The sequence below is a fragment of the Strix uralensis genome, chromosome 4, assembly GCF_047716275.1.
Source record: "Strix uralensis isolate ZFMK-TIS-50842 chromosome 4, bStrUra1, whole genome shotgun sequence".
Lineage (NCBI taxonomy): Eukaryota > Metazoa > Chordata > Aves > Strigiformes > Strigidae > Strix > Strix uralensis.
The window spans coordinates 127,592,230-127,616,655 of record NC_133975.1 but is presented as its reverse complement, the minus strand read 5'-3'; the positions used below and the strand labels follow the sequence as shown (position 1 = coordinate 127,616,655).

The window sequence follows — 24,426 nt, the reverse complement described above, 5'->3', positions numbered from 1 at the left end:
CTGCGTCCCGCTCTCGGCTGGCGCTGGTTGGCCGCTGCGGGAACCAATGGGAGCGCGTGTTGTTGGGTGGTCGGGGCGCGTGAGCGTAGGCCGGGGCGGGAGGGGGGCTCCGTCCGGCTGTGGCTGAGCGCGCCGCCGCCATGAGCTCCATCGGCACCGGGGTGAGTGCGGCGCGGCCCGGCCCGGCCTGTCCGGTGGGCCCTGGCGGCAGCGCGGTCAGCCCGCCGGGCCCGGCCCAGCACCGGCCTGCGGGTCCGCGTTGTGCCGGCGGCGACCGGGGGGTGGAGCGGGGAAGATGGCCCGGGGCGGGCGGCCCCCCTCCGCCCCCCAACTCACACTGCGCTCGCCGCCACCGGGGAGCGCGGCCGCCGCGGGGGCTGGGAGGCCGCTGGGCCGCCTCGCCAAAACGGGGCCCGGGCCGGAGCCGCTGCTGAGTCACTGCGGCCCGTTAGGCCGAGGAAAGCGAAGGCGGGGGCGGGGCCGGCAGAGGCGCGGGGGGCCGGGGCCGGGGGCGGGTGCTGAGCGGGAGGCCCGGGGCGGCCCCCGGAGCGGGGTTGAGGGAAGGCGGCTGTGCCGCCGTGAGCGACCCGTCCCGGGCGGGGGTCGGGTCTGCCCTGAGTCGGGCTCGGGCGGTGCGGGGGGTGAAGCCGGGCCGGAGGGGTCTGCCGCCCTGGAGCGGCCTCCTCCCGCCTTCCAGCGCGGGGCTGGGCTGCTTCGGCCCGGCTAAAGCCGGGCTGCCCGTTGGGGTTGGGCCGCGGGGCCTTCGGCAGCGCTTCACGGGGCTGCTGCGCTCTTTTACTTTGGGTCTCGACCCGCAGCTCTGCGCTGGTGTGTGCTTGGGCAGTAGGGAGTAAGCCTGCCTCTGTGCTTAATATAAGCACTTCAAATATATTTCTGTTAATGAATATCTATGATTTCAGAAACTAAAATAAAATTAAAAGGCACACAGAAAGATCCCGTAGGTTTTAAGTATTGTGTAATGCACGGTGATTTCAGACCTGTGCAATATCTGGATTGACAGGCTTTGAAGTGTGGGTATATCCAGCACCGAGGTAGTTGTTGTTGGGTGTTTGCTGCTGTTCAGGCATCTTATGTGAGGGGGCAGCCTGCTGCTGGTACTTTATACACAGCGAGGTCATGTGGGTGACAGCCTTGCATTTTTAAATAAACAGACTTCAGAAAATACTGGGATACAATTTTTTTTTTTCCTGAATAGTGTGTTTTCTTCTTCAGTACGACCTGTCAGCTTCCACATTTTCTCCAGATGGCAGAGTATTTCAAGTTGAGTATGCTATGAAAGCTGTGGAGAATAGTAGGTAAGATACAAATATCTGCATCTCTGTTGGCCTCTCTTAAAGTGGTGTAATTGAACTAGACAAGCATGGTGGCATTGCAGATAAAATTATGTTGTTAAAATTACTTCTGAGCAACTGTGCCCCTAGGTTCATTTTAGGAAGCTTCAAATTAAGTAGTAGAATCACTTTTGCTTGGTAGAAACAGATATCTTGTGGAAAATGCACAGGAAGGCAGTAAACTTAATTGTGTGTTAAGGGCAATAAAAATTTTATGCTTTGGGGCAAGATCTGATTGCAGGTCTCACTAATATGTGTAAGGTGCTTCGCTGTTATGGTAGTAGAGCTGCTGTAGCAGTATCTAGAAGTCCCATTTTATGGATGTGAATTGAGGCACTGAAAGACCAATACTCTCAGGGCCTTGTGAATTTATAGTAACTTAGAATCACAGAAAGGTTTGAGTTGGAAGGTCCCTTAAAGATCATCTAGTTCTAACCCCCCTGCCACGGGCAGGGACACCTTCCACTAGCCCAGGTTGCCCAAAGCCCCATCCAACCTGGCCTTGAACACTGCCACAGAGGGGGCAGCCACAGCTTCTCTGGGCAACCTGTGCCAGGGCCTCACCACCCTCACAGGGAAGAATTTCTTCCTTGCATCTAATCTAAATCTCCCCTCTGTCAGTTTAAAGCCATTAGCCCTTGTCCTGTCACTACAGGCCCTTGTAAAAAGTCCCTCCCCACCTTTCCTGTAGCCCCATGAAGTCCTGGGAGGCCGCTCTAAGGTCTCCCCGGAGCCTTCTCTTCTCCAGCTGAACCCCCCCAACTCTCTCAGCCTGTCCTCACAGGGGGGTGCTCCAGCACCCCAGACATCTTTGTGGCCTCCTCTGGCCCCACTCGAGCAGGTCCATGTCCTTCTGATGTTGGTGCCCCCAGAGCTGGACCCAGCACTGCAGGAGGGGTCTCAGGAGAGCGGAGCAGAGGGGGAGAATCCCCTCCCTTGACCTGCTGGCCACACTGCTCTTGATGCAGCCCAGGACACGGTTGGCTTTCTGGGCTGCAAGTGCACATTGCTGGGTCACAGTCAGTTTTCCATCCACCAACACCCCCAAGTCCTTCTCAGGGCTGCTCTCAATTTGCTCCTCACCCAGCCTGTATTTTTGCTTGGGATTGCCCTGACCCGTGTGCAGGACCTTGCACTTGGCCTTGTTGAACTTCATGAGGTTCACACCTCTCCAGCCTGTCCAGGTCCCTCTGGATGGCACATCCCTTCCCTCCAGCATGTCGACTGCACCACACAGCTTGGTGTTGTCAGCGAACTTGCTGAGGGTGCCTCAATCCCACTGTCCATGTCACCAACAAAGATGTTAAACAGCACCAGTCCTAACACTGACCCCCAAGGACGCCCCTCGTCACTGCTCTCCACTTGGACATTGAGCTGTTGACCGCAACTCTTTGAGTGCAACCATCCAGCCAATTCCTCATCTACCAAGTGGTCCATCCATCAAATCCATGTCTCTCCAATTTAGAGACAAGGATGTCATGCAGGACACTGTCAAATGCTTTTGACAAGTCCAGGTAGATGACATAGTTTGTATGGATTCTTCAAGAAACTGAGGACATCTGAGTTCTGCTAAAGCTACATCAGATGCTCTGAGAGGATCTGTCTTCCCTCAAGTATATGGAAAGGAATGCTGTAAAGTGAAAATCCCAGCTGTGCTCGAGTGGCAGCGAGATGATTGACTAGTGAGGCATGGACTGGATCATCCACGTGTCTGATCGTAGCCACAGGCTGCCAGATAAGGATTAGTGAAAGTATTTTGTGTAGCAGTTCATGCCATGGTTGTTAATTTATGCCTGATGATGCACTTTTTGAGGGTTAGAGACTTATCACACATCTCCTAGATCAACACTGAATTTACTAAAAGGAGAGGTTAAACAGTCTGTGGTTTTCATACCGGTAGTGTTCAGCAGCAGCTATGTTGTTGCTCCAAACAGTGCCACCACTGCATATAGTCTGTGCAGAACTCGTTGGGTAGGGGCTTTTGGCAGCCCCCTCCTCCTTTATTTAAGAAAATGTTTGTAGGTTTAGTGAGCTTTGGCTTTTTTTACCCCCTTGTTGTCTTCAATGATAAAGTGGAGCTGTAACAAATCTACTTCTGGGGAATTTATGTCATTGTTCTTCGTACTTTGTCAGTTCTCCGTTACTTATTTTACACAACAGTTCTGTGTAAGAAACTGACATTTTATCTTGTCTTTCAGTACAGCAATTGGGATAAGATGCAAAGATGGTGTTGTCTTTGGAGTAGAAAAACTAGTTCTGTCCAAGCTTTATGAAGAGGGTTCCAATAAACGTCTCTTTAATGTCGATCGACATGTTGGAATGGTAAGGTGCTATTTAATTCTAGTTTTTCATAAATTGAAAGGGACCCACCTCAAAATTACAAATCTGTGAATCACAGAATCAATAACAAGTAGATAAAGAAAGGAATGTTAATGTTTCTGTGTAGAGTCAGAAATGCCAGTGGGTTTTTTGGACAGTTTTCTGTAATTTATTCTTGATTGCACACATATAAACAAAATCCAAATTTAAAATAAAGCTATACATACTTTGAGGCTGTTTTAAATTTTTTGAAATGCTTTTCAGCATTTTGGTTGTTCAAACTTGAATGTAAATATAAACACAAGTGTTAAAGTGGTACTTTTTTACGCAGTTAACAAATGAGGTGTGTTAAGAGGAAAAGATGTTGCATACAAGATTGTCTTCTCATCAGTGTGGGAGTCGGCTGAATTCTGTAAAGACTGACGTACAGATTGTTGGCCAGTGCATAACAGTGACGTCAGGATGATATCAAGTGGTTGTTACTGTGTGACAGAAATACGTGAAACTATCCGCTGGTGACATCATCAGTATTGGGCAGAGACTTGGATTTGCTTTTAATCCAAGTATATTGCTATGGTTGTCTTTTTTGAAGTATTAGATGAAGTATTATAATAAACAATACTTCATATATAATATGAATATTTTTAATAGGAAGTATTGCTTGGGTTAGTGTAGTGGTGGCAATTCATAAGAACCTATTTAATGTGAAGATAATTTTGGTTATTGACTTTAGTTCCTAGAGAAGCGTTCTATACTGTAATAATATATAATCATATTGACATGTTTTGTGCTTGCTAGCAGATGAATAGCTTGATTGAATTCACTTGAGTCGTACATAGAATTCAGTAAAGATCACAGTAAAGTCACGTAATTAGACTTTTGTACGTTGATTTTATTAATAAGTTCTTGCAAGGTATGTTTGGTCTAGCTGATGACAATTCACGTTTCAGGCAGTAGCAGGACTTCTGGCAGATGCTCGTTCTTTGGCAGACATAGCTAGGGAAGAGGCTTCGAACTTTAGATCTAACTATGGCTACGATATTCCACTGAAGGTAAGAAATTGGTGCAGTTTTCTGGCTTTCTTAGTCTTGACTCGGAGAATTAAATTTAATTACTTGAGGTTCACTTATTTCTGTAAACAGAGTTTTCAATTTTTATTTTTTTTCCCCTGCCTAGCATCTTGCAGACAGAGTGGCTATGTACGTGCACGCATACACACTGTACAGCGCTGTCAGACCTTTTGGTTGCAGGTAAGTGTTTCAAACATACAAGTATTTGTAAGGATCTGTTGTTTCACAATTGTTGGAACTATTTAGCTTCTCTAAGGTCTTTTTTTAAATTTGGAATTAGTAACCTACAATTCATCTCATAAACAGATTCCCTTCCCCTTTCTTTTTTTGTGTGTGTAAAACCTCAGGTGAAGAATTCACATTTGCGTAACAATACACCAAGCTTCTTCACAGATTGCCAGTTTGTCCCTGAATTTTAAAGTTGAAGAGTTGATGCTATTAAGACTGTGACAGTGATGAAAGCAGAACTTTCCTCTGCAGTCATCCAGCTTGCCCTGGTAGCTAAAAAATAGGTTACAACTACTGTGCAGTTCTAGTACAAAGGGACTAATAAACTGAGATCTGCTATCTAGTTAGATAAGTACAATGTTTCTGGCAACTTGCAGGTGCTGCTGTGCTGTCATGGTATCACTAAACTGCTTGGACAAATTGCTTAATAGAACATAGCAGGACAGTAGGAGTTTTGCTCCGAGAAGAATGTAGGAAACCTGAGTTGGTGCAGTCTCTAATTCTGCGTGGGTTGGTAGAAGAAATGTTTCTAATTTCACTTTTCCCTTCCAGTTTCATGTTGGGGTCCTATGATGATGATGATGGTGCACAACTGTACATGATTGATCCATCAGGAGTTTCATACGTGAGTGTGTAAAGAATATTTCTATCTTGGCTTAAGTTCCCCATCTGAAAGTTCCTAGTTAGGAAAATAATGTCATTCCAAAAGAGCTGTTATTTTTTTTCTCTTTTTTGCCTGGGAACATCACTGCTTAAAATGAACAGAGCTGGGTTTTGCTCACTCGCATGTCCTTGTTAAACACACGCTGTGTATCTCATAAGTACAGTCTCCATGAAACTAGATTTAAAGTTTGTCTCTCACAAATTTGGGAATTCATTCCATGTTGTGGTATCCAATGAAAAGTCCCATGCGCTCCCCGAAAAGGGCAAGTTTTGTAGTGATACCTCATTCACTAAATACTTCAGGTAAGAGCGAGCTTTGTGTAAGAGAGGGCTGCTACTGGCTGCTAACAGCAAGTCAAATCAAAATAGATACTTTTGTTAATTGTTGTTAGTGCTGCCTCTTCAGCTGTGCATTACACACTGATACGCACTCATACTATTTGGATTTTTTTCATTTTCTTTCAATATATCCAATACCATAGCTGTTGAGGGAAATAGAAGTGCTTAATTTTTATGTGCTTACACTTCAATATCTTTTCATGGTAGTGGGTTTGGGCTTTTTTGATACTGTAGAAATTCTCTAAATCTAGTTTGCTTTTCCGTTTACTGTAATCACAATTAAAAAAAAAAAAAAGTATTGCAATAAATTGAGCAGATATGTTTCTGTCTGGGAACTACTGAGCACTTCTATCAACAGTGGTAGTACTTAATTTACTAATTAGGTTCTATTCAGCCATTTGGGAATGGGCTCTGAGAGAGAACAATAGCAAGGTTTATTGTATATTAGCCCTCTTGCTTGTGAGTAGGGTGGGGCTTGTCCTATGTTAAGTGACAGTAAGAACTGTAGAGGGCTTAGAATTTCATTAAATTTGCATATTGTTTGTTTCTTTCTTTTAGGGTTATTGGGGGTGTGCCATTGGTAAAGCCAGGCAGGCTGCAAAAACAGAGATAGAAAAACTTCAGGTATGATCTTATAGTTTTGTTGCACTGTTTCAAGACAAATATTCCTAGCTTATTATATTGCCTTTTTGGATGCCTAAAATATATAAAATACTGGAGGAGCAGATGGAATATTTCCTCGTACGTGCTACAAGATGTTTTAGCCCCTATAATAGCAGTGTTTCTCAAGTCTTGCCCCTGGGCAATGGGTAGATCACAGGGAGTGCACGTTTAAAACAGGAAGCATAAACACACCCTCCCACGCATGCCAGCGAGCAAAGTAATTGAGTGAATATGAAAGTATAACAAAAGTTTTTTGTTCTGAATGAAAACCATAGGGCAGCGTTGTACAGGGTGGTGTATCTATTTTTTTCCAAAGGTTTTAGATGATCCTTTTGTTTAAAAAGTTGAAAAAAGCTGGTCTTGTTAAGGGCAATGAGTTAAGGGCAACTCCAGAACACTGAACCACTGGAATATTATGACTCTAAAAATGTAATGGAGAACAATAAAATCCTTGCCAGGTAAGACAGTGTTTCCCAGCTGGCTAGTGCTGAGGCACTGTCTTTTTTCAAAAGATCTGTCAGCTGCTTGTTGCTGACTAATACACCTTTCAAAGCATCTTTACATGTCTGATGAGGACTTCAGTGCTGTGAACACTAGGAACAGTACAACTATATGGCACACCATTGATGCCAAAAAGAGCTGTTTCTGTTCAGCATTTCCTGCTTGCACAACACTAACTTATGAGGTGTTACAAGGAGGTTCTGCGTGTGCACACTAAGAAGTTGTTTTGTAGCCGTCTGAAGGAGTGTGCAAACAGCTGGCTGTGTAAAACTGCTCTGTGGAGAGAAGACTACTGAAAGGTATTGAAATGTGCCTTAAGCTGCTTTAGAGTTATGTTAGAATCCTGAAAGATTTCTGTCTTCCTCTTGCATTTTAATATCTGACACCCTTGGAGACAGTTAATGTGGGACAAAATCCTACTCCCAGTCTGTCTCATGTAATTCTTATTTGATACCCTGCTAAGCATCTTATTTATAGTTTGGTCTGCAGAAGTACGTCGCAGCTGTTCATGGAAAGGTTCAGAGGTCGTATGGTTGTTACAGTTTTAAGAATAGTCTGTTTATGGTGCTGTAGCATTGTAACTGAAAAATTACAGGAAAAATTACAGTGTTCCAAGACTGATTCATTCAGTCTTGAATCTGGTCAGAAGCTTGAATACCAAATCAGAAGTAGGAAGCCTACAAAATCATCTGATCTTGATACAGAAATCTTGCTGTCTGAGAAATCGTAATTTCAATTTCCACGTCTGCAAACTGGCAGAAAGATAATGTTGGGCAATATCTAATCTATCTCCAAAAAATAGTTTTCTGTACAGTGCTGTGATTTTCAAAAACTTGTTTTATTGACTCATTTTTGTACAGCTAGTAAGTATGTGTATGGCTTGAACTTTACAGTAGAGCCTGTAAAATGTCGTACATGGGAACAGTGGGGTGCCATGTGGCCTAACTGCATTTATTTATTTAATGGCTTGTTTGCAGAATGTCTTCAGTAACGCGTATGATCTTGTCACAGCAATGTGAAGCAAGTCCAGTCTTGCATGCTCATGCTTTTTGTTAACTGTAGACTGGGCAGGTTTCCAGGTCAGAGTTAATTTTGACGAGATGAGTTTGTCAAAACTGAAATGGGAAAAAGACCGAAGCACAAAAGCTTTTGTGGGGCGATACCACCTATGGTAGCCTGTCAACTCAGATTTGTTCCTGTAGAGGAGATGACTACAGGTAGAAAGTAAGAAAGAGGCAAGCAGGTAGCCAAAACTTTAACCCTGCTTTACAGGTACTGGAGAGCAGACACACAGTATCTGGGAAGGGACACAGAATGTGAAACCCTCATACGTAGCTGAGGATGCAGGCAGGAAACACTATGCTGATCATGTCTGTTGCATCTTATGTGAATGTCTGGTATCTTCAGCTGTGGGAAAACTTGTAGTTGTGTGGAGAGTTCTTGAATCTCTTCATCTCTTCTACAGTGCTTCCCATGCAGCTCCGATGTTACATAGGACTTTTTGATACGTGGACATAATCACAATTAACTCCTGTGATAAACGGTTACAGTGTTTACTCTTATTGTCTGCAGAATTAACATACCTGGGATGGGAAAAGGATAATGGCCAAAAAAAAAATTCTTCCCTCTTGTAAATATGTGTGATAGTAGCAGACCTTTGGGTTTTCCTATTCGGGTACTAACTTGATATGCATCAACACACATAGTAATTTAAATGTTTGTGTGACACCAGTTCTATTTGTACACAGCAGCCAGTGCTGTGTGTGTTACATATCTGAGTGTCACAAATGTAAGGGCTGGAGCAACGGGTCTCCATCTGTTTAGGAAATTTTTTGGGATGGGACTGTGATGTCACGTCCATCTAACCAGGCACAGGCATCGCTGCTCCGGGCCACTGCTTCCGTGGGCGTGCGCTTCACCCCAGAAGGTGCTGGGACACTCAACATGAACAAAGGGTTGTTGTCATCTTAATTCCTTCACCAGCGTCTCAAAACTAGCTTCCATACTACGGTTTTGAAAACATTGTGAGAATTGGAAGAGATGGTAAACTGCATTAATGAAATATAGTAGAATGTATTAGTACTTGGTAGTCCAGAAGAGTTGACTGGCATGAGATTTGACCTACAGAACATAGGTTTATTATGTCACAGAAATTGGCATGAGACTTTGTTTTTATTAACTGTGAAACTGTCAAAAAACTGTGATAAAACAGTGACAAAATACAAAATGAGACGCTGATACCTTGCTCAGGCATGCGGTTGGTTGTTAACATGGGAACAATATTCTCCTCTTAGGGCACTACTTAAAAGTCAAAATTCCTTACATAAAATGTTGGTATCATCAAAAATATTACTATACTTATTACTAGATATACTTATATACTATACTATAGTACTTATTACTATACTATCTAGAAAGAATATGAATATTATACATTAAAATATGGTGCCTTCCCCATATGTGGTGATTTTATGTCAGCTGATCATAAAGCATTTAAGAACAAGTCCAGCTTTTACAATGCTAAGGTTTATCTGTTCAGATTCTAACCTTCCAGCTGATGAGTGCTTTAAACCGGGGAAGTTTCCACGTAATGGTTTTTTCATAGAATCTTTCAGTTGTAAAATTCTTCACTGGAAGAATGACTCACATATCACAGGCTGAAAAATTCATCATAAAGAACAAATTTGGTTCTTAAATTTTTGTCACTTTTATGACTACTAAATAGTGAGCTCATTAGGCATGTGCTCAGCCTCTGGTGTTCTGGCCTTGTGGAAATGGAAACAGTATCTTTTATTAAGCTGTGTATTTTTCTTTTTTTGTCTACAGATGAAGGAAATGACCTGTCGTGATGTTGTTAAAGAGGTTGCGAAAATGTAAGTCTCCAACCTGTTTTTCCAACTCGACAAAAATCCGTACTGGTGAGCTTGCTGTGGTTTCAAACTGAAGCTACTCCTTTTAAATTTGGTACCAGGTTTCATTTCTGCTAGATTAAGTGTTCATGCTGACTCTAGTATCTTCTGCTATTAAGATTTTTTTCTCTTCTTGTGAGATGGGATATGCTACTTAGTACTGAAAAATGCCAGAGGATGTGAAAAATATGCCTTTTGATGTCATTGCTACTTTTTATAGGTGCGACTTACAGCAGCAGTGGATTAAAGGTTAAACTGTCTGAATATAGTCACTGGTTTTAAAATATATAAACCAGGTGACAGGTGGGGGAAACTCCTTGGTGTTCTGGTTCTGAAGAGCCATATACTTTGTTACGCACATTGAACAATGAACTGAAGCTTCAGACATTAAGTAGCAGTCCAGAAATGGAGCTGAGGTCTCCAACCCAGCCTTCCTATTTGCCTAAGACTCAAGTGTTTAGGAAAGAAGCAAAGTGTAACTCCTTGTTCAAAGATGTATATAGGTTATAGCTGGTCTCATTTAAATGATAAAGCTTGGAAATATTTATGATAAAGATTGGAAATATTTAATTTGCCACTTACTAATGCAATTTAGGACAACACATCAGTGATACAACCTCCTAAAGTCACTAATAGTAGCCCACAAACTCTGTGTGAGGATAGCGTCCTTACAGGGAGAAAAGGTACCATTCAGTAAGTCATGTACTGCTAAGGGGGGGAAAAAAGATACCAGGAAGAGAGTAGACTTTCTGCTAGGTAGAGCATGAATTGGCCAGTAGTAAGCTATCTTTAAAATAATTCATGAGTTGGTATCTCTTCAAACACATACAACTGTCCTGTCAGGTATCTACAACACTTTAATGCTTTAGGGACAGTCTGTGCTTGTCACAAGTTTAATAATGTGCAGCTGCAAAATTGTAATCTTCAGCATTTTATGCCTGTTGCTTAGAAGGTTATAAAGTAGTAATAAATATGCTTGTATCACTGGTGTTGCAGCATGGGAGCTTATTTCAGTTTGTGTCAGGCTGTCATGGCAGCAGCTAGAGGAAAGAATTTGTGGGATCTCTGTTAAAACCTAGCGAGGACCTCAAAGCAGTTCTAAAATGGCACAAATAAGGCACAGATTTTCAAATAATGAAAAGGCTTCTGTTCTTTAATTCTGTCTCAGCTCAAGACTTAACAGCAGCTCGAGATACAGGTCTGGTTTTCAGCTCAAATTCAGCTCCTTAGTAGCATTTAGCAAGATAGCAAAGATTTTAAATTTTCTTTTTAACCCTAAAATACTAGGCAGAGTCCAGAGTAATGATTTCTTCAAGAGCTTGTGATGGTACACTTTGCAAAATGCCTGTAACCAGCTGAACACGTAAGAAAGGCCTATAGATCATCTTAAGTAATGATCAGTAAGTCCAGTCTAACAGTGACAGGAGGGTATCAGAAGAATGTAAGCATATAGTGATACTTCCCTGGACACCAGCATTAACATTGTTCTTTATCTTTGTTTCACAATGCTTTTATCAAACTTGAATTGGAAGTACTTAGTGTGGTGCTGAAGGTATCCTTCCTTCCTCCACTATCCCCAAGCTATCTTGGCTAGAAATAGTTGGTATTTTTCAGCTCTTGACTGATTAATGTTTTCTGAAACAAACTAAGGGATACAACCTTCTCAACAAGCAAAGCCACAGGTGGTTGTAAGTTCTACTATTGTTTTGAGTATATGCCTGAACTCAGGGGTGTTAATAGTTTGTTTACATGTTCTGCCACTGAGGACTAAATACTATCAGGCAGTCAAATCAGTATTGCCATTAGGGTAACATTTTTATCCCACAGACTAAGGGGTGATTTTACTAGTCTGGATGGTACTGCATATGCTGTAATAGCACTTGGTTACATTCTGATTACCATTGTGTTTGCTGTAAGTGTGGCAGCCTATATGGAGATCTATATACAGGCTTCTAATCAGACACAGGGTACTATGGTGTTGGGATTTAGTCTTCAGTATAAACTGAAATAAGATTTACAGGAGAAATATAACACACTCATAACTGTATTATAACTGATCTGGCAGAAACAGGCCTTGGTTCTGCAGTATTTGAATCTTAACGTTTGTTCTAATTAGCATAACTTGAACATCTCAACCTGCATCTCAGCTGTAATCATGTAATGTATTGTTATACTAGCAATTAAGCCTGCAAAATACTCTTACGGTTCTCTGTGTGTGGGCGGGGGAGAGCTTCTATTAATCATAAGAGTATCAACAGCAGAAATCTGTGAAAGGAAGAAAGTATATTTAGCCTATCCATCAGTCTGTTCTAATCTGTTATTTCTCTGTTCCTTCCAGAATCTACATAGTTCACGATGAAGTAAAGGATAAAGCTTTTGAGCTGGAACTCAGCTGGGTTGGAAAAAGTAAATGCATTTCTGTAATTTCTATAAACACTATAGAAAACTTACAACTTTTTGTAACTAGAGTAAAACATCACTTCTTAAATTCACTCAGTATGTCAAGGTCTTTGTGTGAATTCTACTTAAGATGTATTCTCTTTATTGGCAGTAACCAATGGAAAACATGAAATTGTTCCCAAAGACATCAGGGAAGAAGCAGAAAAATATGCCAAGGTAAGGCCTGACTTTGGTTTTCAGTGCTTCCTGTGACAAACAAGTCCAGACTAGAAGGGACTAACTGAAGGTTAGGCTTCTACTGTTGTGATGACTGGAAAATGTATAGTTACAACATACATCACTTCAGCGTTAGCTCACGTTACTCTGAAGGGAGAATAGTGAAGTTTACAGTGTAATCCAGGGTTAGTTCTTACTTCAAAAACTGTAATTCAGCAGGTTTGCACAAGTGGCATCTTTCTCCTTCAAAAGTAAATGTATTAACTCTTCAACAACGATGTAAGTGAGTAGGAGAGGTAGCGTAACTTATGTTGCTTAGAACAGTTTTTAAAGATAATCAGCTGGAGAAAGTTAAGACTTCTTGCATTTAACACCTTTGCATTTGCTCTAAAAGTAATGATGGTGCTCAGTATTACCTCCTAAAGATATGAACTAGCCTGCTGAATACAAGGCTTTGGACAGATGGAGAGGATTGTGAAGCTACAGCAAAACTCATTTGGCTTATTATAGGCTGAATTATAAAACAACTGTTAAACTATTTTTTAATTAAACTTTTTTTTTTAAATAGGAATCTTTGAAAGAGGAAGATGAATCAGATGATGATAATATGTAACACATTGTTACTTCAAGACAAGTTCAACTTTTCTTAACTTAGAACAGGTTTGTTTATAATGTATTAAGCACGGGATGCTATTATGTACTTGTTGGAAGAAACTGAGTGACCAACTTGCACTAATAAATTTTCCATTTTACTGTCTGTTAGCTTTTATTTCAAAAGAGTATAGGCCAGTGTCATTAAGAAGCAACTGTACTCTTTATCTAAACAGACATTAAGAAGGAAAGATATTATCAGGCTGGTGTTGCTTCCTCTTACTACAACACTGTTTGAGCCAGGCTAGGTACAGGAAAACAACCTGCTTAGAAACTTGCCAAGTCTCTTGTTTATACTGCATAGTTTAATATTTAAAACTAGTACTTGGTTATTCCTTGATTAACCAAGACCATGATTTGCAGTTCATTCATAGCCAGTGTTTGTAATTGCTCTTGGCAGAAGAGATGAGAATACACCCAACTGTAAGCCAGCTGGTTACAGGTTAAGGTGATGTGTGCAGCTGACAACTCCAAACAGCCTACATAAACACAAGTTCAGGAAAAGGAATTTTAATCTGAAGTATTAAGCCTAGGCTTATTTGAAGAGTAGGATAAATTAAAAATAATGCAATTTCAAATAGTGCTTGTGTTAAGTTCTAAAGCTGGGAGATCTATTAAGCAACGTAACTGGAATTAGTGCTTAAAGAGCTAAACTGGTTTTAAACAGCTTCATTCAGGTTTAGTTTCTTAAATAATTTCTGAATCAGCTTTAAAATTGCTGACCTTCCCAGGAGCTGAAAACAAGCTTTCCTGCTTTTTCCCCATTTCCTAGCAAAAAAAAGACTGTCTCTTCTAGTCACTTCAAAGTCTTGAAAGACAAGGTAACTAATTCTTCTGTTCACCATCTTAAGACTCAGTTAAAATTGAAGTCTTGTTTGTACATGCAGTTAAAATTCCAATGGTCTCTTAATCTAAAATGTGTATTTATATAATTAATCAAACTCCTCAGCTTTAGTACTACACACTGATGATCATCAGCCCTTAAAACAAAAGCTTTCCCTTACAGGTTTATTTTTATACAGTGTGGGTTTTTTCCTTTTGAAAAAAATACCTGGTCTTCTACAGTCTCCTTTCTAATGGGATTACAAGATACAAGTTCTACTTCCTTTTTGTGACAAGGGAAAGTCAACAGAGATAGATGAGTCTGTCTCAATACTCAGTGACTTATCTCAGGCTTAAGCCTTAGCTGGAGTCAAGCTACCTGAACTCTTGCCTCCCCACCTGAGCACAGCTTTCAAAGGCTGCTGGAACTCTTGATCAGGCCTGCCTGAGGTGACATTAATGATGACCATGACAGATGGCTTCCCTCAGTGTCCCCTCCTGAGGCAATGGTGTAGCAGTTGCCCCGAGTCAGCCTTTCATTGTGTTGCATTTCTCCAAACTGAATTTACTACTGAAGTTTACTGCTGATTCAGCTGTCTGAGTCATTAGTGAGGGCCAGTCAGGAAACTCTAATCAGCATTCTAAGCATTAGATGAGGGCTGATCTTTCACTCACTCTGACAGCAGAACTACTTGGTTCTTTTCACTTTGTCTTTAGGTACAGAATAGTGTCTTGCTGACAAACTGCTAAATGGAAGTTAAAAGCCATCTCCGTGTGGCTACAGACATCCATACAGTCCTTTCACTCACAGCCTGTTTGAGATTAGGGACAAGGAAGTCTAACAAGTTACACAACTCAGGGTTAAGTGAGAAGAGCAAGATTAATCATGTATGTTTACAAGATAAAGTGGAAGGAAGATGCTCTACAGTATGTGAAAAGATAGAGGTAGGAACAGGGCCACCTACTTGCTTATTCAGAATTTCCAAGTTGCCATGTTCACTAGTAAGTAGCTATCTAAAAGCTCTTTGAAAAACCACACTCTTGAGTTTTTGCTTGTTGTGGAAAGGTGTAAAGTCCAATGAGAAGCAATTCTAGAGTATGTGCCTTCTGCAGTGGATAGCAGCACACAGTGCTGCACAGCAGGTTTGTCTGTCATGGCAACATGTAGTTAAACAGTATCAAGGTGACTAGTACTGTCTGGTTCTCTTCCAAATTATTAAGAATATAGGCTCAACCTGTTTATGAGAATTGACCTTTATCTATGGTAAGGAAAAAAATCCCTTACTTCCACTGACTGCAGATAGGGTAGGAGGAAAAAAGTGAGCATTAGAAGGTAAGGAAAAGATACTTGCATTTATTCAGAAAAGGAGGGGGTTGAGGAAGAATAAAGCAGGAAAATACTGAATAAGCTATTTTAATACTGAAATTTCACTTAACTTTAGAAACAGAAAGCTAGCAGGCTTCTATCTGATCTGAAATTAAGCATTGCTGCCTTGTAACAATAAGGACCCAGGAACATTAGAATAGATTTCTACTCCAGAAGGAGACTCATTTCAGCAGGAAAACTACTGCAAACTCCTCATTACAGCTATTTTTGTAGCCTTAATGTAGTTGCAGTTCTGACTGGGAAAACCAATGAGACAACCACATTGCATTTAACAAGTAACTTACCAATTTGAAGCTAGTTACATAAGAATGCTTAATTATACAGTTGTGTAGTAGCTATCATAGTGTTTCACTAATTAGTCCATACCTGAGAGGCTAAATGCAAACTTTAATGAATTTTGCTACTGAGGATTGGTATTTACTTGTGCTGTGTCAAACAGTGGAAGTTGAGCAGAGGAAGAAATCTTCTAAAATGAAGGAAGTGGCTACTCATGACAACACTGACCACAAAGATTTAAAAATGCAGTGAGACAGCACAGTATCATTAAACTTTGATTAAATGTTGAAGACCATGTTCTTTTTCTAAATATGTAGAGCTGTCTGAGGCAAATCACTTGGTGAAAGCTAAGCTCCAGAAAGGCTCAAGCTGGATCTGAGATTATTAAGTGAGGACTATAGATCTGTTACAGAACAAGAGAAGAGAATATTAATAACAACAACAACGAAGTTTACTTTTAGCAGCAGCTGTTTTAAGTACACAACTAGGAAAAAAAAAATCTAGCTTTATTGTAGATAGTCCATCACCCTCCAGTCTTAAACAGTATCTAGGAGGAAGACTTTGATTTAAGCCCAGAGGCCAACAACTGATCAGGTAGCCAAAACAAAGATTTCAAAGCTCCTACCAGTCAGTCTTGTGTAGCTTCAGCTGTGGGGCATATCTGGAGAAAGTATGTGTGCTCAGAGTCTGCAGAGTTCAAGCTCCAGAAGAGCTGTTCCTTGAGACAAAGAATATCACATGCACCTACTTAAATCTTACTATGTTTGAGTAAGCTCAGAGCAGTGAGTCTTAACATGCCAAGGGACTAGGGCAGCCCAGCTGGCTGACTCAATTCAGAGCTGCCTGCAACACATGCAGGCCCAGGATGACAGCCCTAACAGCAGCGATCTCTGAGTGACCTCTGAAGGCTCCCAGAACCTGCCTTCATCAGCTTTCCTACAAAAGTAGGGCTTGGATCCCCTTCCCTAAAATTAAGCTTTTATAATCAGCTTGAAAACAGTTAGCTGTAACTTCAGTGTAACACTGAAATGTGAAAATGCATTGCAAGGCTAACAAATGGGCAGGGTAAAAATTTCTGAACTAGAGGTGTGAGCAAGAGGCGATTCTTAACAGTCTCATTTTTATTATTTCTGCCCAAAGTACTGGGAAGTTTCAGTTCTAAAGGTATCAGAAAAGCATAATTAGCCCATACCAAACAGCACTTTTTGCTTCAGGCTCCACAAGTAACCTACTTAGTCCAGACTCTGGCCATTTATGGGAATACATAACAGCAGAAAGTCAAATACCCACTTGGAATGTGTAACTGTAGTTCTTACCATGCTGCAACACTTTAAGCTCAGGTTTAATGGCATATTCTGTTGCTTAAGACCCAAAGCACAGGCTTTAACAGAACACCAGAAAGTAAGACTCTATAGACCAACTCATCTCTTAAAGTCATCCCTCCACCAAGGAGGATCTCAGACATGCACAGATCCAACAGTGACACAAGAGTGGGCTGTACAGCAAGATGCTTCCTCTCCCCTTAAGTCTCATACATCCACTGACTGTTACTCAGCACCTGATGAATCACTACTCTGATATTTAGTAAGACTGGATATATCACATTCCCTGTTGCAATTATTTAGTCAGCAAGTCCACACACAGAAGCCTTGTTCAAGAGAATTAAGAAAGGGACTATCGTGAACTGCAGGTGACAAACTCAAAAAAAGAAGGCTCCAGTATGTAGTTTACTTACTTACATCTCCATGACTGCACCAGGACAGATTTTAGAATATGCAACTGGACTTGCAGATTTCAAAAATCAAGTTTAGCCTATTGTACAGGATAATCAATTTTCTTTGTACTACAAGGCCATAAAAATTACTGAGTTGGAAAATATCATCATTACAAGAACTGCTGATGAAATTATGGTAAGACTGAGCCATTAGAAGCTCACAGAAGTAACCCATAGGTAAAGTTCCCTGTGTGGCAGATCTCCAATAAGGGTATCTCCAAAAGAAATACTACTAATCCGTATTTGGTGCTGACTCTCAAAAAGGAAATATATCAAACAGAATTTGTCTCGTACAGATCTGAAGTATGCCAAGCATCAGGTCATTTGTTACTTCCTTCTCATCACCAAAAATAGCTTTGATGGCCTGAGGTTAAAAGCCCCACATGCTCAAAGTGTGACTGTCCGTAGGGACGCAGAACTGCTTGAGATGCTATCTGGCTACGGAGTCCAAGTTGTCCTTCAGGAAGGGGATGAGGAATAACTACACATGCTGTTTTGCAAGTCTCTTCCTTAAGATAAAACTGTAACCATAGAAGGGAACACAAAACAGTGAATTCAACAATGCATCTTAAGCATTTATCAGCTAGAAGATAATAATGACCTTAAAATAAAATGCACGGTTTCAAGATTCTGAAGAGGAAAATAGTACTAGTTGTCATGACAATTTTGAGACTGTAATAGCACCAAAAATACAGTACGGAGACTGTTCGCTCCCCCTCATTTTCTTCCTTCAGTTGCGTATGCCTAAGACAAGGACTAGCTTTTCCTCCACCCACCAGTTTTCCAAGTTACATGCAGCAAGGAAGTTACTTTTACTTAAGAACTGAGAGCTATTTTGAGACACCAACTGCTTGTAACTTTCCATCATAGAAAATCTTGCTACCTATTATGTCTAACTGTACAGAGTTGCAGAAAACAGGTGGTAGACGAGGTAAGAGTGTAGCCTTACTGTTTGTCCAGTAAATACATTCTAGTGTTTGACAACAGGGGATCTGCAACCAAGCTCAAACCAACTCTCCTATTTCCAGATGGGACTAAGGAACCACCATGCAGTGCTCTTTCATCTTCAGTACGTTGCTATTAAAGGACTGTGAAACAGTTGTTTAAAAATGGTTCTCACAAGTTGCTGTGCCAACCAAAAATGGACAACTAGAATAAAGCAGGCAGCAGCATCACATAGTTTATAGTCCAAACACATGCATATAATCAGATACAGGAAAAACTGAAATCTCCCAGTATATGAACAAATACCATTTTAGGTGACATGGTAAGACAAACAAAGTAAGAGCTTAGAAAGAACATGGGGTGGTTTATTGCTGCATAGAGTTAGATATCACTTGCTATATGTATTGTCTGCATATCCAAAATACATTTGTTAAGATTCCAATTTCAGCAGATTAACAGTAGGTTCAACTATAGGAAATTCCAACCAAGCGCACAAAACCCAAAAACCCACCCAAGTGATACTTAAGTTTTTGGAAGTGAAGTTTACCTTGTTTGCAGGGCTTTTAGAAAAGCAGGAAATCTGCTAATTTCATTATTTCAGGAAAGGACAGAGGCCTATTACATTAGACTGCGCTAACTGGTGTTAAGAGCAGCAAAGGAAGTGCTAGATGACTTTAACAGAATGCTTACCTAAAGCTCAATTTCAGCTCTAATTCTAGTTGTTTCCACAGTCTACAACACACACCACTTTACAAGGTTATTTTTCCTAAATACCTTTCTATATTCATCAGGAATACAAACAAATCTGAAAAAGTTTTAGGAGGCTGAATCAAATTGTAGCTTCATGTGTTTCCTGTCAGTTGGTTTAACAAGCAACTACTTCCCCCAACCAAATGCTGATTTCTACACTCATACCAGTTTGTCCCCCGTTGTGCTGCTTGCAAGATCACTCCCACAGTAATAAAAGATCTTCTGTTGATCCAGGATAATTAAACTCTCAAAAAAAAGACATGTATTTTGTTCTTTCAGAGTTCTGGATGTCACACAACACATTTCAGTGGTTCTGTTTCCAGCTGTACTGGTGTAACCAAGAGGGTGACAGACTACACAGAAGCACTGTAGGGGAAAGTATATCCCTGAAGGTACAAACCTGCAAACAGTACAGTCTGGCAATTAATTCACAGGTTAAGTGTGCATTACATAATGTTGATTGGTCAGCTGACTCCCTGGCCACCTGGAAGTTAGCTACCTGTAATAACATTCTCCAAACAATATGTACAAATAAAAAGTATTTTTTGGAAAAGACAGCTAAGTAGGAAGAAAGTCAGAATTTAATTACTGGCCAAACTATAGATTCTCACTAACTGCAGCTACTTATAGCTAAAAACATTTAACTCAGAAGACTGAGGGCATTAATACTTTTAAAAAAGAATCAATACTGACCAACTTCAGTCTTGTTAGCTGAGGCTGAAAAGGAAGTTAACCCTAAGTGATTTAGACAAGCAAAAGCCCTAGAAGGCAGGCCACGTAACCACTGCCTTCACAACCTTTCTTTTGCTGAGCAGCCATGCTTTGCAGAAGTAGTGCTTGCTTCTTTGTGCTAGGCTGCATACTATTAGTGGCCTACATATTGTCTTCTGGAGACGAGGTACAAGGAAGGACCACGCATCTGTAGTCCCAGTTCAGTTGGATCGTGTTGCTCTACAACCTATGTCTGTAACAATCCGTTATTGTAAATCCACAGCTTATCAGTGCTGATGAGCTTGAGAGTGAAACCTATGCTGGCAGGTGTCCAAGGACTCACCCATAACTATTAGAACCCTTTTTTAATCTCTGCAAGTATGGAAAGATACATTTTAGTAAAAATCCAAACTGAGCAAGCCACTTACCGGTGTCTAAAAAAGCTTGTGTATATGAGAACATGGCTCTTAACAGCTTTATTTCCTTCTTGTACTTTTTAACATGGCTACTTCTGCAGCAAGAAGTCTTATCAGGAGGAAGGAAAAGAAAAAGCCTTCCAAGATATAAACTAGCAACAGGTAGCATAAGTGAGGAACGGTCTCACTTCAGATTGGCCACGACAGATCACTCAAAACTACTTCTGAAAAACAGGAAAACCCTGAATCTACTAACACAGGTATTGAGAAATTCATCCAACCAGAGTTAGTTCTCTTTGCCAAAGTGAAACAACAGCCTCTTTCAGCTCTCCATCATCAGCAGCAATCGCTGTCTTAGATATGGACAGCATTAGACACCTACACATTTACTCCCAGTCTGGTATCACAAAAGGCTGAAGAAGTGACCACACTGTTGCTCCGAAGCAGGTATCAGAAGTTAAATATTTAAGGAGGAATACCTTCTATTTCAGAAGCTTAACTTATTCAAAAGATTGCAGTAAGGTTCTTGAAATACAACATGCAGCCTCATTTAAATATTAAAACTTTAAAGACTTTTTCTCCTGTTAGTTTTCACAGCAATGAAATATGTAATTGCCACTTCCAAAAGCACACGGTTTTTGCACTCAAGTTTCACCCTGTTTGATTTAGATGGGAGGTTATTTATAAATCAGATTTGACTCTGTTCGGAAGAATACAGACTATTCAGAGATTCAGATGCAAGTTTAAATGTTTTCAGCTTAGGTTTATTTCAGGAACATGAAAACCATATTTGCTCTGTAGACTGGTGACTGACTATATTTACACAGAAAACCACCCCTCCAATCCTCTAGAAAAACCATCTCTTCTCACTTTGAAAGATCAAAACTTCCCCAGATTGAAACATTTACATCAGTAGTAACATCTATAGCTCGGAAGCCAGGAAAAAAAGCTGCATGCTGTAGAGATATTTTGGAAGCCAGTTAAAAAATACAGAGAGTTTTAAAAATGAAAGCTGACAATACTGGAATGGCTGAAGCACTAACATAGCCCGTATGTGTACGTGCACAGAACACATTTCTAGTACTAAATAGTGTCTTGTGCCTGTCACAAAAGAAGTTATTTCTAAAGCCTGAAACAGAAGGTTTGATGACTAACAACAGGTAGATCTAATCCTTTGCCTTTACTGCTGGCATTCAGAGACAAACTTATTTTGAAAAATATATAAAGATGCTCTCCTTCAGCAGTCGTGTGAAGTAACATTACTACCCAGAACGGTGACTAAATTCTCATCTGACTTTAAGCATCTACTTCAAGTTTTGAAAGACAGACTGATCACTTGATCGCAGATGACGACAGCCGAAGTCCTTTGCCACATCTAAATTAGACCTGCTGTACAAATCTTCAGCTTCTCTGTAGTACTGTGCGCTATTGTTTTGCAACACTGCACGACTTCCCCAACGTAGCCATAATAGCCTCATTATGGTCACCAATGTGAACTTGTAGTCCTTTGAAACAATACAAGAAATTAAGTGGATTTGTAATCAAATTCTATTATCGTGCATCCCAAGAGAAATTAAACGTCTATAGGCAGATAATTTAACAGCACATGACAAAACATGTAAAAAATTGGCTTTACAATCCAATCTTAAGTAAACCCTGGCAACAGGCGCCTTTCTTCCACAGTTGCTAAATTAGTTAACATTAAAATTTAATACAAATATGTTAGCTATCATAATAGAAAATTACATACCAGAATAAAAATAGTCTCTTACAACACAGCTCTTACTCTGCCCAAATACAAGAATACCAAATCAGTCTTAAAAAAGGAACATTTTACGTTTGGAATTAAAGGATTGCACGATACATGCCAAAACACCCCCACACAGGCTAGGATGAAAGCAGCAGTTACATCAGTTGAGAACTAAAACCTCTTCTCTTGGTGCTAGGCTGCTAATAACACACATCAGTTAATGCATCACCGATCTCTGCACACATTGGGATTGCAGATCTGCAGCCACAAAGCACAACAAAGTCTGGACATAGTTTATTCAGTAAAAACAGGACTACTTCTCCCTGGAGATCTCTGAAGCTAACAAGAGCTACTCTGACAAGCTGAGCACATAACATCATTTTACTAGTGTTACTGGAAAAAGCAACTACAAAGTGAATATTATGGTGAGCTGCAGAGCTGACAGGAAACCCAATCCTGAGATTTTTCTCACGTAAATATTTACAACAGAGCACTCTATGTCACAAATATTTTCACGATTATTCATATCCGGAAGAGATACTGCACTGCTACAAAACATACACATACCAGATTCAAGAAACCACTACTAAACTTCAGTGGATATAATGCACTAATTCAGGCTTTCTAAAGGTTGCTAAACTCTGTCTTCTTCAGCAGCAACACTCAGGGGGAAATGATGAAAACCAGCACACACAGTTACATCTGAATAACTAAATATCCATTTTTCTGAACATGGGGACAGAAGCGTGCCAGAGCTGGGGAAACTGTAGGGAAGCACTTAGCGTTACCAGGTGTTTGTTTCTTTGTCTTTGCTCACACACACCATAATAAATATGAAGGAACTTATTGCTGATGGTTAACAGCAAAGCACAATTTTCTCCATGACTAGGAAAGAAGTTTTGACCTTTCATTTTTATAATCCAGCTATTATTGACCAAACTTCTCTGTTGTCAGCTTCACATTTTTGGGGATTTTTTTTTCTTCTTTTATACCTTCAGACTAAGTACTTCACAACTTCCTACCACACTCTTGTCTGAGCAGTTTGCAATCACTTCGATAATAAAGCTTTGTGGGAAGCGCAGATCTGACCTTCATTTGTACAGAAATACAGCAGTTCCACACAGACAGAGGTTCTGAACCGCAAGGCAGATGCTTGCTCAACCACCACTGGAAAAATGTTGCCTATTTACTTACAGAATAGAAACACCAAGGGGAAGAGCATTTAAAAAAAAGGAGAACTAAACACTCGAGACAAAAATAAAAGCAGCTGAAAGTCTCCTGAACCTCTGCAAAATCTGATGCAGCTTAGTATTTCATTATGTACAAAGAAGCTCAGTGTTAGAACAAAAATCAGTAACATTTCTACAATAACTCGGCTGTAGCTGTATGTGCATTCTGAGTTTTTATCTACATGTAAATGCAGTATGTCAAGAGCAACATGTGACTACTGAACAGCATTAAAACATCTTATTTATCCCCCAAATCTCATTTTGTCTTTCTTGAAGGAAGCCACATGATACATTCAACAGTTTTATTTGGCTGCTACTTATTTTGCTATTCTTATAAAGAATACTGTAGGATACAGACACTCCTATACTTGCCTCTTCCTATTGAGTGCCACATATATGGAGAACTTCAGGCAAAATTTCTGTATATTCTGCAACTAATACATCAAAGACATTTTAAAGGACATTTATTTTTTCTAATTTACTTACAGCCATCACCTAAGCTCTAGAATTACATATGACCAAAGACCAGAGTCACACTTAAAGAGTGCCTTGATGCTTTCATGTTAACTGTTGCTAAATTAAGAAGCCTTGCCCTAATTTGCACAAAGTAAGACCAAAATGCAGAATCTCCTGTACTGCATTTACAAGACCTCTGGTACTAACAAACTGCACGTAATACAAGCACTACTTTGAACAGTTAAAAATTTTTCTACCTTGTAGCCTGTCTATTTACAGAGCGATCAGATACTAAAAGGACCTGCTATGATTGTCTCATTCCAGAGCTTCTTCAGCATGAACTTTGTAAAGTTAACAGAGTGGCTCAAAGCAAAGTCCACTGCTCATTTCTTCCACTCATTTCAACTGTTTCCCTATAAGGGATCGCACTGGGGGATGGAGCAGAGCTGCAAGGATCCAGTATGGCCAAGATGGCTTGAAATCTCAAGGCTAGTTAACACTGACGTACATTTAGAATGTAAAATTTCAATATCATGGTGTAACTCTGAGTCCTGAAGTTCATATTCCACTGAAAAGTTATTTTAAACCAAAATTAGGCC

The 24,426-nt window shown here is 40.5% G+C and overlaps 1 protein-coding gene across 3 annotated transcripts; it reads left to right on the top strand.

The window, feature by feature from the left end:
* Nucleotides 1-21: 21 nt before the first annotated feature.
* Nucleotides 22-23,625, top strand: PSMA3 (proteasome 20S subunit alpha 3). Of its 3 annotated transcripts, none has more exons than XM_074869088.1 (12): nucleotides 22-161; nucleotides 1,234-1,316; nucleotides 3,551-3,674; nucleotides 4,622-4,723; nucleotides 4,848-4,921; nucleotides 5,522-5,594; nucleotides 6,530-6,595; nucleotides 9,962-10,008; nucleotides 12,383-12,450; nucleotides 12,596-12,660; nucleotides 13,229-13,320; nucleotides 23,141-23,625. In XM_074869088.1, exons 1-11 carry the CDS (start codon nucleotides 141-143, stop codon nucleotides 13,271-13,273), a joined length of 768 nt encoding a protein of 255 aa, XP_074725189.1. In that variant the 5' UTR covers nucleotides 22-140; the 3' UTR covers nucleotides 13,274-13,320; nucleotides 23,141-23,625. The 3 variants fall into 3 exon arrangements, with proteins under 3 accessions (XP_074725189.1, XP_074725188.1, XP_074725187.1); XM_074869087.1 differs by lacking the exon at nucleotides 23,141-23,625 and adding an exon at nucleotides 19,545-23,134; XM_074869086.1 differs by lacking the exon at nucleotides 23,141-23,625 and having other exon boundaries at nucleotides 13,229-13,417.
* Nucleotides 23,626-24,426: the final 801 nt, after the last annotated feature.

Excerpts from the sequence above, each read along its gene's own strand:
- PSMA3 (XM_074869088.1), top strand. The coding sequence starts at position 141 with ATGAGCTCCATCGGCACCGGG. Across the intron at positions 162-1,233 it reads TGAGCTCCATCGGCACCGGG|TACGACCTGTCAGCTTCCAC; the intron begins GTGAGTGCGGCG and ends TTTCTTCTTCAG. Across the intron at positions 6,596-9,961 it reads CAGAGATAGAAAAACTTCAG|ATGAAGGAAATGACCTGTCG; the intron begins GTATGATCTTAT and ends TTTTGTCTACAG.